Here is an 11,167-nt window from a genome sequence, read left to right as displayed (position 1 = left end):
GCGTGACGTCACCCCGCCCCTTCCGCCCCTTCCCGCCCCTCCGGGCGCCCCCTTCTCCTTGTCTGTGTCTGTTTCCGGCGTTTCAATAAAGCTCGATTCGGCTCGAAGAAGACCTGTTCTTCCGGGAAAATGGCGGCTCCCGCTCGTGCCCCGGAGTCCCCGCCGGCCGCGGATCCGGCGCCAGCAGCGGGGGCTGCCGAGGAAGCCGAGTGCCCGCCGCCTCGCCAGCCGCAGCCCCCGCAGAATGTGCTCGCAGGCCCGCGGCTTCGAGCCCCCAGCTCCCGAGGACTTGGCGCGGCGGAGTTTGGCGGAGCTGCAGGAGATGTTGAAGCGCCAGGAGAGACTTTTGCGCAACGAGTAAGCTTGGGTCCCGCCGAGTCCCTGCCAGGCTCCTTCGGTTCGGGCTGCCCGGGACGTGTCCCTCCGCTCCCTCACCCCGTCCCTTGCCTGGAAGGTGACCTTGCCTCAGTCAGATCGGCCCATTCGGCCGCGAGCGGACGGCCTGCGACCGCACAGCCGCCCACGTCCTGGCCGGCATTTCAGCTCTCCGTTGGCTCCGCGTTGGTTTTATTTACTCAGCTACCGTGTCGGTTGCCCCCAGGGAGTTCTGAATCCTACATCCTTTCCTCCCGCTCCCCTCATCGTGCCCCAGACACCTTGTCGATTTCATCCCTAGATCTTATTTGTACAGGAACCCTAGGAAATAGAGAGAGTGGGATGTAAAGAGTGGTCTATTAGGCAGAGAAAGTTTGACTCTCATTCAGGGGGCCGACTTAACAGATTTTAGCAGGGGGACTATATAATGGAAGTGATTTTTATTAGTGGTATTTTTAGTAGTATTTTTTAGGAAGCTTAATTTAGCAACTTGGTGCAGGATGGCTTGAAGGAGTAAGAAGCAGAAAGATATTTTCAGAGAGATTACCAACAAGGGGGTTGTAAGAAAGTAAAATAGAAAGGTAGTCGGGGGATTGGAAAAACTACATTAGGCGTGGAAGAATTGAATGCGTAGTTGAAGGAGAAGGCTGAAGTTTCCAGATATGGTATGGAGAACCATTAATGAAAATAGGAAAAATGGAGGAGTGGGGCTAGGTCCCAGGTTGACTTTACTTAGGGTGTGTTGAATTAACTGCTTACCGTGTTAAAAGCTGGAGAAGAGGTCATGAGGCTCAAGAGAGAGAGGAGAAGTTTGGGAAAATACAAGACTCTCAAGTGGAGAGAGATGTTGATAGTTGGAATTGTGGAAAGGAACGAATATAGTGTCACAGAAAGAATAGAGGGCCTGGGATGTAACTTCCCTCCCCATTTATTGTATAGGTAAAGAAAAGGGAATCTGAAAAGTAACTTCTGTCACTCAGCAAAAGAGACAAATGATCACTTGGGGGCTTCCTAGTAGAGACAAGTTTTTTGACTTTTGTGAGAATGGGATTTTCATCTATAGCAGTGAATTAACTTTTTGGTCTCAGGACCCCTTTATACTCTTGAGAATTGTTGAGCATCCCAAAGCACTCTTGTTTTATGGGTGTTATATTTACGAATATTTATCAATGTATTAAGAATTACAAACAAGAAATGTTTAAAACAGAAGAATACACAAGCACACACATTCCGTTAGCCGTCAGAGCAATATCATTACGTATCATGTGGCCTCTGGGAAACTCCACTGTATCAGTGTGAGAAAATGAGAGTGAAATAGCGAGTGGCATCTTAGTATTTTCATGAAAATAGTTTTGACCTTGCAGACCTGTCCACCTTCCCTTCCCAGGAAGGTCTTAGAGATCACACTTTAGAAACTGCTGATTTTTGGAATGTTTTATATGGTACTTATATGCTTAAAATACTTTTGCTGAAATTCTAATTAGATGAGACAAATGAGGCATATTCCCTTTTCTTCCTGCATCTCCTTGTTTTTTTTTTGAGGTATTTGCATAGTGACTGTCTGATTTCATTCCTGTTTTGGGGCAGTTGGAAATCAGATTTTTGCCTTAAAGATCCATTTTTCTCCCTTTGACCATAATGCTTTGTCTTTCTATCTCACGTTTCAAAACATGGCTCTAATGTATACGTGTTCTTTTCCATTTGACAGAAAATTCATTTACAAATTGCCCGACAAAGGTAAAAAGATATTAGACTCTGTTGCCAAAGTGAGAGCTGCCATTGCAGAATATGAAGAATTTAGAGGGAAAAGTAAACTGTTTCATCCTGTTAGTGTAGACCGTAAGCTAAGGCAAAGAGCAGTAGCAGGTGTGGACACGGATAAGGCCCACAACTCTGACCAGATCCTTGATACTTCATCACTAGTTCCTGGCCGTTCCTCTGTAGACAACATCAAGTCATCTAAAACAACCTCACAACGACAGGGACTTGTACATCCTACTCGCAGAGGCGATGCAGGGGCTTCAGAGGTTTGGTACACAGTGAACAGCTGCCCAGCTTCCAGCAGCAGAGCCAGGGTGCCCTCCTCGTCTGAAGCTGGTGAGCATCTCCCTCAGCATCGTGTTTCAAGTCAAGCAGAAGATCGTTCCAGCAGCTCTGACAACCTGGTTATTGATAGGTTACAAAGGATCACAATTGCAGACCCAGGTGAACACCATTTGGAAGAAAACTCGAGTCCTGAGAACTTGACAGGCCTTTGTAGTGGGCCTCAGAAGAAGCCTCATTACATGGAAGTACTCGAAATGCGAGCCAAAAACCCAGTGCTGCCACCACACAAATTTAAAACCAATGTGTAAGTACCATCGGAAACAGGCCTGTCACAGGAAGATAATGTTTGTTAAACTCAAAAATTAGGAGAATACTCTCAGTTCAGTGGACCTTTGTGTGAGAACTTCTTGTGGTTAGGAATGAGCATATTGTGGAAACAGACCAGAGGATTCATGTTGAAAAATACTTTAGTTTTCTTGCCCACATAATTGAAAAGGTTTTAAATAGCAGATGGAGTATTAAATTTCAGGATACTTAGCCAATATCTCATAATAACTACAGAGTTAGAGACTTTATTATGCTTTTTTTTTCCAGAACCATTTTCTGGTAGACAGCTCCCCCCTTTGATTAGACTGTAGGCTAAGGGAAAAGCACTAGCAGGAGCTGATAGACTTTCTCAGCAGAAGATATTTCTGTGCGCACTCGATGTAAGCAGCAGTTGCCGTGGGACACAGAAGGAAAGATTGTGCTTGCAGAGAGTTTAGGACCTGGATGAGGACCCAAAGCTTACACACTTAGAAGGACATTAAATTATATAATAACAACTTCAGGGGGAAGGGAACTGAGAAGGGATTAGAAAAACTGAAAGCAGATTCAGGCAGGATCTAACTAGCCCTGCTTCTAAATTCCTTGTCATAGTTTTGTTCTTGAGATCTTCAGAAAAAGAAAAGCTCTTTGAAGAGAAAAGAATGTTATTTACTTGTATGCAAATACTGGTACCTGCCCAGATTTCAGATACAAAGTCAGCCGCTCTGCCTGTCTTTGAAAAACTGAAAAAGTCTGGTTAAAAATACCTAAAATCATTTTTTTATTATTATAAAGAGACTTTAAAGTTTAATCCTACCCCACCGTTCATTTTATTTTAACCTCAAACCATTTTGTTTCTTCAGTGTAGAAAACCAGAATTATATTACATTAATTTTTAGTTAGGAATAGAAAGTAATCTTTGATCAAGTAATCTTTCATCTTATGTGCAGTGAGGTATCTCTCCTCACTTCTAGGGAGACAGAAGACCAGAAGCATCATCTAGTTAATACATTCAACAGAGAATAAAACGATCCCGGTTCTCTATTATGGTCATGTCACTGGAATTGAGAGGGGGATAAGGGAATAGCAATGAGGGCCACAAAGGTTAAGGAAGTTTCTGAGAGACAGCCAGCCACAGAGACTTGTATGCAGTTATCAGGAAAGGCTGGGCCCTGGTGAGTCAGTATACCGTAGACAGCTGGAGGTTGGGAAGTGAGATGAGGTGGTGTCTTTGGGCCTCCTGCACGCTCTCCTGGCTCCATTACCACCTGGGTCCTGGAGGCTGCCCCTCATCTACCTGTAGCCCAGGTCTTCTCGGAACTTCAGATTTGCATGGCCTGTTACCTGTGGAACCTGACCATGGCGGTGTATGAAGTGGAACTCTCATTTCTTCCCACACTGACTTTCTCATACTCCCTAAGTTAATAGTGCCACCACCTTGGTTTTTTGTCTAAAGTATCTTCCTTTTCCCTCATCTCCCTCTGCTAGCCATGAAGACCTACATAATATATATCCTTGACCTTCTTCTCTAACCATTCTTACCTTCATCTTCTCCCCTGTCTCAGTGAAGGCTCTCATCCCTCTCTTGGGCCATAACTGTGACCTCTTTGGCCTCTAGTCTTAATTCTATCAGTCCATCCCCTCCTTGCTTCCAGAGTGAAATTCATGAATGCTCATCTGAACCTGTTACACAGAATAGAACTCTTCACTGTGGGCTGGACCCTCCCTCCTCCCCAGACTATCCACTGCCTTTTCCTACTCTTCCGCCTCCAGTGCTTCCTTTTGTGCTGCAGCCTCTTGCCCGTCCCTCCCAGCTGGGATACCCTTCTCCCCTTTTTACATGGGGAGCACTTATTATTCCAAGACTCCTCAAATTTTACTCTTTTGAAGCTTTTCTGACACCCTCCCTGTCTTCCCATTGGAACTGGCTGTTTGCTTCTTTATGTTCCAGCGTACCATGTACAAATGTGTATCATGGTACCTGTGATACTATATTGCACTGAAACTGTTTACAAGTTTGTTTCTCTCTACTGGGCACTAAGCCCCTTTGCAAATGTTTTTGAATGAAAAAATGAAAAGATAGCTTCAGTTAAAGTGTAAGGTTTGAAGAGAGAAGGAAAAGAGCCTATCTGTACCTATTATCTGTTAGAGCAATGAATGAATTGTCAAATTACTCTCCGAAAAGCTCCCAATTTAAATACTCCTGTTTTTGAAGTAAACGTGTTTAAAAAAAGGGGAAGATTTTATCTACAAATGTAAATATTGGTAAACGGTTTACTATTATCTTTGTGGAAGAATTAACTGCTAAGGTTAAAGGGCACTTGTGTGTGTGTGTGAACGTTATAAATGTGTGTCTATAAAGAGAAAATGGTCTGATGGTATAACATAAGTTTTCCCTTCTTCAGTTTACCTTCACAACAACATGGTTCACCGAGTGATTGTCGGAGAAGAGGGTCTCCTGTGTCCTCAGAAGAAAGGCGGCGCAGGGAGAAGCAGCATCTGGATGACATCACGGCAGCTCGGCTTCTCCCACTTCATCACCTGCCTACGCAGCTGCTCTCCATAGAAGAATCTTTGGCGCTTCAGAAACAGCAGAAACAGAGTTACGAGGTATTTAGGGTATTAATTGTTTCTTGTCTGTGTGTTGGATGTTGCTTACTTAAGTCAGAATTTACTCTAGGTAGTTCAAGGAGGATGGCATTTAATTGAAGGGATTAGGTACTAGGGAAATGGTCAGCTAATGTCATTAGCTCTCAGACATGTGCCTCTAGCTTTCAGAGGGTCTGGAAGTTGCTAGAGCTGCAGAAAACAGCTGGAGATGATCATAGCTACCTGTAACATCAAAGTGGTATTTACCAGGAAATGTGGGGAGACAGCTGCGGAATCTCACCTCTCTCAGAGCCCGTACTGTTAGGGTAGCAATAATATCGCTTCTCTGTCTGCCACCTTGTAAAACCAGTGCGAGAGCTTCTCGGTGGTGGACCCTATCCAAGAGCCCTGCCAAAAAGGTTAGGGAAATGTGGTTTCCAGGCTTCCATCTCCTGCATTATAGGGGAGAGCATGAAAGGGGTGGGGGAATAGTGTTGAGTCTGGACAATTGGCCACTAAGCTTAAAAGCATAATCTGCGGGCCCCTGTGAAGATAGAAGAATCTCCTACTGTTAGTGACTTGAGCAGTTTTGCATAGCACTTTCTTCAAAGATCTTTGTGTTCCGCGTGGATCTTTAAACTTGTGTATTGATAATTTGTGTACAGGATAATCTGAGATGGGAGAAAATAAGTGTGAGGACCATAGTGAGAAAAGAAGGGGTCGGATGTGCTTAGGTAGTAATAATTGGAGCCTCGAGGAAGACAGCAGCCTCCCTCCCTGGTGTTGCTCAGCTGGGTTGTCATCAGGGACTCTATACCAGTTACTCCAGAACTAGGCTTTTATTTTTGTCTCGGCTTTTCCTAAAAGCTTAGTTGGCATGGATTGGCCTTTTTAAGGCACTCCTTTTTAAAATCCACTTGTCTTCCTCTCAGGGCATGAAAATATTGCCTAGTTATGACTATAGCATGCATGAATTGTCTTTTTAAATTGTCTATATGACCTTAAATGCCTGTCCTAAGATATTATTAAGTTGAATTAAACCCTTGAGTTTAAAATTGGTTTCCTGGGTGGAGTAATAGTAGTAGCTGCCACTTCAGTCCTACCTACCCATAATATTCATGGCCTGAGGGGAAGGACATGAAGAAGTTCAAGTGATGTGGGAGAAAGCATGAGAAGGGTGAAGAGCCGGATTAGGAATGAGCATTGCCACCTGCCATCAGTTAGTGGTAATATCCTTGGGTGTATAAAGCACATTGCCAGGGTCTGCAGTTTACCTGGACTTTTTGTTGCATAGTAATGTTCATGGGACTTAATTTGGAGAGTCAGCTTTTTGTTATGAATTTCTTGATTTTCATCATGACATTGAAATGTAACTCTCAAGCCTAGAAGCCATGTTTTAATCTTGGAAAGAAGATTCTTTCAGTTGGAGCATCAGCACAGCATTAGTGGTTTTTGACCTTCAGTAGCCCAAATTGTTCTGTGAATTTGTATATACACATGCATGTGCCCACATAGTTAAAAATGCATCCGTGTTTATGACTTGTGGTGCTAAGCTGGCTACTCGATTTCTCATGTAGAGGTGGGATATTTCCATGCACTGTTGTTTATTAATGGAAACCTGTAACTACAACTGTGGCAGGCTCGAGCTCTCGCCAGTGTTGCCCTCTGGTATCTGTGGTAGGCACAGCGTCAGGCCCATCATAACGCTGTGGAGAGCACCAAGTGGACTGTTAAGGCCTCTTTATTTCTGATTCTGTTTAAATGACTTCCCCTAGCAAAATTGTAGGGAGAAGATGCGAATGTGTAACTTTCTGCTTTGCTTTTTGTTTTAAAGGAGATGCAAGCCAAGCTCGCAGCACAAAAATTGGCTGAAAGATTGAATATTAAAATGCAGAGCTATAATCCAGAAGGGGAGACTTTGAGGAAATACCGAGAAGTAAGGGATGAAGATGATGATCAGTCCTCTGATGATGAATTCTGAAGATGGGCATGACAGGCATTGGGATAATCTCCTAAATCTCTGCCTGTTGAGATGTCATCGTCATACATCAGGCTTTCTACCAAGTATCAAGATCAGTGTCAGACATTGTTGAGGGAAAGAATTTTTAAAAATTACGTAAAGGTAGCTATAAAAGTAGCCCAGTTTGTCCTTCAGAAGATAACTTTCATGTGCTCAAAAAGTTTAATATTTGAATGTTGTGTTTAACCACGTTGTGTTAAAGTTTTGCACTATGTCGTATGTTGGTCTGGTATTTTAGTATATAGTAGAGCACATTTTTTTTTTTCTAAGCCAAATCTAAGCAGGTGGCTGCTTTTTTTCCTTATTATTTCCTTTATCAATTAGCATTTATCACGTCTTTCAGTGAAACATTTAGTTGTCCCAGGCATCGCCTAATATGAATTAGGACAATATAGTTCCCTCCTATTTTGAGTAATGAAGGGAGCAGTGTAGCGAATTTTATGCATGTCTGCATGGGGTTATTGAGGTATTGGCTGTGAGGTACCTGGGAAGACACCCATAGAAAATACTTAACAAATGTTTGTTTCCTTCTTCTGTCTTCCCTTAAGAAGAAACGTTATCTTCTGATTAGGAATAAGAAGTACTGTCAGTAGCTGCTGGAGGGTGGATGGTCTTTCTAGATCACCAGAGTTGCCTGGAGTAACATGAGGTTTAGGAACAGTCTGAGATGACTCCTCCAGCTGAAGGGAGTAGCTCCTCCTGCGTTTGCCTGACGAGTTCATTGCTCTTAGCAGATGATGGGTTCAGTTACAGTACAGTAACGTTTGGTAAGAAAACCTATTTTTTTTTAAAGCTACAATGGAAATGTTGTCAATACCTTGCTTTTTTTTCCCCCAAAAGAGGCATATGTAGGCTACAGAAACCTCAAGCTAACATGTTTCTGTAATTTTAAAGGATTATATAGTTGTCTCCAGAGAAATTAACACTTATGTTATCAGTTCTTTGTCTAATATGTTGGAGCCTTTAAACAGTGTTGAAGGGAAGAACAAAATATTAATTAGAGCAACTTCAAGATGTTAATGGTGATGTTTTGCTGGTGCTTAATTAAATTTAATTCCTTACTGTAAAAGAGACTGTTCACTTTAGGAAATTTGACTGAAGGTACACGTAGGACCGATGTTTGTGTGATGGCGAGGGCTCCATTCTGTATCACGCACTTCCAGTTGTGTCTACTGCTTTACCTCCCCCTTTTGTCCCCTCAAAAAGCAAATGTAAAAAGTAAACTGAGCTAACAAGTTCATTAGTTTTTAAAACTAATAGCAGATGATTTCACAACATAAATTATTTGATGTTCTTTCTTTATAGAATAACACATGTCATTTCTGGAAAGCGGGATAATACGGAAGGGCTCTCGTGCGTGTGCATACAGTCTCTTGTAAACCTACCAGCCAGAGGGAGCCCCTGTTAACCTTTGGGTATATGTTCTTTGACTTACTTTTCTATGCATAGCTAGGCGTTTATATTTTCAGTGATGTGATCATGCTGCACGTTGGTTCATAGTCTATAGGTTGTAAACATTTTCCTACATTAAATAGTTTGCATTTTAGATAGCTACAGGATGTTCCATTTTATGGGTATACTGTAAGTTTTAAAATCAACTTATTGTGCGACAGTTTGATTGTTAATTATAATGTAACCTGTAAACCGTGATGCAATCAACATCTTTAAAGATAATCATGTTGTATAAAAATGACTTATTTCCAGAAGATACCTTTCTAGAAGTGAAATTGCTAGGTGAGAGTGTAAATAAATTTTTGCGAATCTTGATATATATCACTCACCACAAAGACTGTGTTCCTTTACATTCTCGTTAGCAATATATCAAATTCCCAGAATTGAAAATTATTGTTTAAAATCTTTGCAGAATGAATAATTGCAGAAAAGGATTACCTTAAAATTTGTGTTTGATTACTTAGTGAAGGTTGAGTGTTTTTTTATGTTTATTGGCCATTTATATTCATTCTTTTGAGCATTGCATATTCCTGTCTTTCCTATATTCTCGGAGTGTTTGCCATTTTTATCAGTTTCTAAGTTCCTTGTGAATTAAGATGTCCGTCTTTTGTCATATGTCATTATCCTTTTAGTGTTTTATTTGCCTTTTAATACAGTTCCTGGTGTTTCCGTGTTGAAGTTGTTTTCTTTAAGAGCCTGCCTTTGCGCATGCGCTTGAGCATCCGTTCCCTACCCCAAGGATGCGTATGTATTTATCCTTATTTTCTGCTAATACCATTAAAGTTTTTTCACTTTTACACATCTGTAATTCAAAAGGCAATTTTCAATCCATCTCAGATTTACTTGGGGCTATTGTATGAGGTGAAGATTTAATAGTAATTTTTGCAAATGGTTGACCAGATTGGTTCAGTATTATAAACCACTATTTCCCCACTGATTTGTAGTGCTGTCGTTATAGAATATTAAATTCCTGTGTGTCTTGGGCCTATTTCTAGGTCTTCTAGTGTTTTTCACACTTTAAATAATCATGGCTTTAATCAGTGTTAGTATTTGGTAGTACCAGCCCTGTTCTTCTAAAGTTTGTGAAATATAACCTACAGAAAAGTACATAAAACAGATGTGCAGTTAAATGGATAAAGCAAACAGTTGTGTAATCACAAACCAGATGCAGAAAAACTACTGCCAGCACTCCAGAATCCTGAGTGTCCCCTCGTGACACCACCTTTGTCCCCTAGGGGTAACTACAATCCTAACTTATGGTAATACCACTTTCAAAAGAATGGTTTTACCAGTTATGTATGCAAATCATATGGTTGATTGGTTTTGTCCACTTTTGTGTTACATAAAAATGGAATCATACTGTGTGTTGTGTCCGGTATCTTTCACTCAACATTGCTTATAAAATTCATGTCACGTGTAGGTGTGGTTTATTTGTTTTCCTTGTGTTTAATGCATCATTTCATTAATACCAGTTTTGTCTATTTTACTGTAATGGGCACTTATATGAAATTTGCAGTTTTTGGCTATAATAAGCAATGCTACCGTGAGCATCTTCATGCACATAAACACATTTCTGTAGGGTATTTACCTAGGAATTTTAACTGCTGGAATATAAGGTATGCACACCTTTAATATTTGATATTCCCACCCCCCCATCCACCGTATACGAGAGTGCTAGTTCACCAACACTTGATGATGACTGACTAATCATAGCCAATGTGGTGTCTTTATAGTAGACATTCTCTGTGGTTTTGTTTTGCATTTCCCTAGGTAGGAATGGCGTTGAGCGTCTTCATGTGTTTATTGGTCACCAGATTTCTTCTTTTGAAAAGGGCCCATTCAAGTCTTTTGTCCATCTTTCTGTTGTATTCCTGTCAGCTGTCTTTTTCTCATTGATTTGTAGGATGTATTCTTGTTACTAATTGTTATTTTGTTATTATATTTGTTGTAAATATCCTCTCCCTTTGTGGATTGTTTTATTCTTTTCATGGTGTTTTTGATGAACAGAAATTCTTCATTTCAACGGCAAATCTGTCAATCTTTTATGTTTAATGTCTTTTATGTCTGATTTTAAGGACTCTTTCCATATCCTGAAGTCATGAAAACACCCTCTTTATTTTTAAAAATATTTTTTAGTTAAAAAATGCCTCATAATTTTGCCTTTCCCATTATGTCTTTGATTCCACCTAGACACACTGTGACGGTGTGAGGAAGGGTCCTCCTGTATAGCCACTTGTCCTGGCCCTATGTGGTGCGCTTCTGCCATGTATCAAGCATCTGTGTGTGTCTGTTGCTTTCTGGGTTCTCTCTTTGGTTCCATTAATCTATTTGTACTAACGTGACACCACGTTATTTGTGGTAGCTTTCCGGTGAGGCTGG

General features: G+C 41.3%; 1 protein-coding gene across 1 annotated transcript; it reads left to right on the top strand.

Moving 5' to 3' along the window:
- The first annotated feature begins 5 nt into the window (after positions 1 to 5).
- Positions 6 to 10,207, top strand: POLR2M (RNA polymerase II subunit M). Its single transcript, XM_023635345.2, has 4 exons — positions 6 to 357; positions 2,084 to 2,725; positions 5,133 to 5,337; positions 7,151 to 10,207. The coding sequence occupies exons 1-4, from the start codon at positions 245 to 247 to the stop codon at positions 7,295 to 7,297; spliced, it is 1,107 nt and encodes a 368-aa protein (XP_023491113.2). The 5' UTR covers positions 6 to 244; the 3' UTR covers positions 7,298 to 10,207.
- The last annotated feature ends 960 nt before the right edge of the window (positions 10,208 to 11,167 follow it).

Source organism: Equus caballus, chromosome 1 (assembly GCF_041296265.1).
Source record: "Equus caballus isolate H_3958 breed thoroughbred chromosome 1, TB-T2T, whole genome shotgun sequence".
In the NCBI taxonomy this organism is placed as follows: domain Eukaryota; kingdom Metazoa; phylum Chordata; class Mammalia; order Perissodactyla; family Equidae; genus Equus; species Equus caballus.
This window is presented reverse-complemented; position numbering and strand designations above follow the sequence as displayed.

Coding starts and splice junctions, on each gene's coding strand:
- POLR2M (XM_023635345.2), top strand. CDS start 245: ATGTGCTCGCAGGCCCGCGGCTTCGAGCCCCCAGCTCCCGAGGACTTG. Junction 2,726..5,132: donor CACAAATTTAAAACCAATGT/GTAAGTACCATC, acceptor TCCCTTCTTCAG/TTTACCTTCACAACAACATG. Junction 5,338..7,150: donor AGCAGAAACAGAGTTACGAG/GTATTTAGGGTA, acceptor TTTGTTTTAAAG/GAGATGCAAGCCAAGCTCGC.